Genomic DNA, 1,474 nt, shown 5'->3' with positions numbered 1-1,474 from the left:
GTCTGTGTCCATTGGTTAGGCTTATATGCATGTATACAAGTCCTTTGGTTGTTCTCTCTTTAGCTAACTTTAAATGAGCTTTTACTCACCAGGTTCACAGTGGAATGGAGCTGAGAAATGGTCTCCTGGCTTTTTTGCTTAGCTTCTTTCACCCGGCCGAGAGCCTGCTGGTAGGCACGTGAGCGGAGCTTGGTCGACAGCGATCCCAGCCTAATATAATAACTTGGCTTCTGAACAGTCTCAAATCCTTCCACCTTTTTTGCTTCTTTTTCTGAAGTTAGAAAGAAGGGACAAAAAAGAAAACATAAGGGATCACAGCTCTAAGTGACAAGGCCTGGACTCTAACCTGGATCTTGATTTTGGTGCTTCTACCCACCCACCAGCAATTATGCACTCATTTTCCCAAGACAATTCATGTCTACTGCTGGGCTTGACTACCCAGAACATATCACTGCATCTGAAGGTTCATCTACAGATGTCTCTTCCCATTGGAGTGAGCTTCTTGGGCAACATAGTACCTGGCATACAGTAGCTACTAAATGTTTAATGATTCTGTAAAGCAGCCCATTAAAGACTATCCATTTGTAGAAAATATTTCTCTAGGCTAATATCTCTTAAAATTTCAAAACTTACTATGTACAATTCAATGTGAAACTTAATATTGTCTTAAGAAAGAATGTCTATAAAGACCAAAAGAGTAATGGTTGTCTGAGGGAGATAATGGAGATTCAGGCATGCGGATCTTTTAGGATGATAGAAATGTTCTAAAACTAAACTGAGGTGATGGTTGTGTAACTGTAAATTTAGTATGAAAAAGGTGAATTTTTTGGTGTATAAAGTATATCTCAATGAAGCTGATGTAAGATATGCAACATTATTTCAAGACAAAAAAAAACACTTACCTAGTTCTTCCTCAGTGAGAGGGAGGTACTGGTCTACCAGCAGCTCTGATGTGCTGAGCGCATTTTCCACTCCACTGCTCACCAGCTGCATCATCCGACTGCCCATGACTGTGTTAATGCTGTCATTGACCACAGACTTGGTCTTCTCCACACTGCCTGTCACGGCTTCTTTGGTCTTGTCCACCACCCCAGTGATCGTGCTGGTCACGGAATCCTTGGCTCCAGTCACAGTCGTCGTCACAGCATCTTTCGCCCCAGTCACCGCACCTTTGGCATTGGCAACAACCTACAAGCAGAAAAGGAGAGCGCTTGGCTGGTGAGAAACAAGGGCATGAATAGATATTTAAGGTCTTAACTAAGGCAGCATAGTTGAAGAGTAGGGGACCAGCCAATGTGGCTCAGTGGTTGAATGTTGATCTATGAACCAGGAGTTCGTGGTTTGATTCCCAGTCAGGGAACATGCCCTTGTTGCAGGCTCAATTCCCGGTAGGGGGTATGCAGGAGGTATCCGATCAATGATTCTCTTTCATCATTGATGTTTTTATCTCTCCCTCCCTCTCCCAAATATATAT

General features: G+C 43.0%; 1 protein-coding gene across 2 annotated transcripts in view; it reads right to left on the bottom strand.

The window, feature by feature from the left end:
• Nucleotides 1–1,474, bottom strand: part of PLIN2 (perilipin 2) — a 14,474-nt gene that overhangs the window by 9,936 nt on the left and 3,064 nt on the right. For both annotated transcript variants that reach the window (XM_014542365.1, XM_005869589.2), the window contains exons 4-5: nt 903–1,188; nt 90–271 (exon numbers count right to left, since the gene is read on the bottom strand). In XM_014542365.1, the coding sequence (XP_014397851.1) occupies nt 90–271; nt 903–1,188 (468 nt within the window). The remainder of the gene's footprint in view (nt 1–89; nt 272–902; nt 1,189–1,474) is intronic.

The sequence above is a fragment of the Myotis brandtii genome, unplaced genomic scaffold (assembly GCF_000412655.1).
Source record: "Myotis brandtii unplaced genomic scaffold, ASM41265v1 scaffold30, whole genome shotgun sequence".
Lineage (NCBI taxonomy): Eukaryota > Metazoa > Chordata > Mammalia > Chiroptera > Vespertilionidae > Myotis > Myotis brandtii.
The sequence above is the reverse complement of the archived record's forward strand: the minus strand, read 5'-3'. Positions and strand labels throughout refer to the sequence as shown.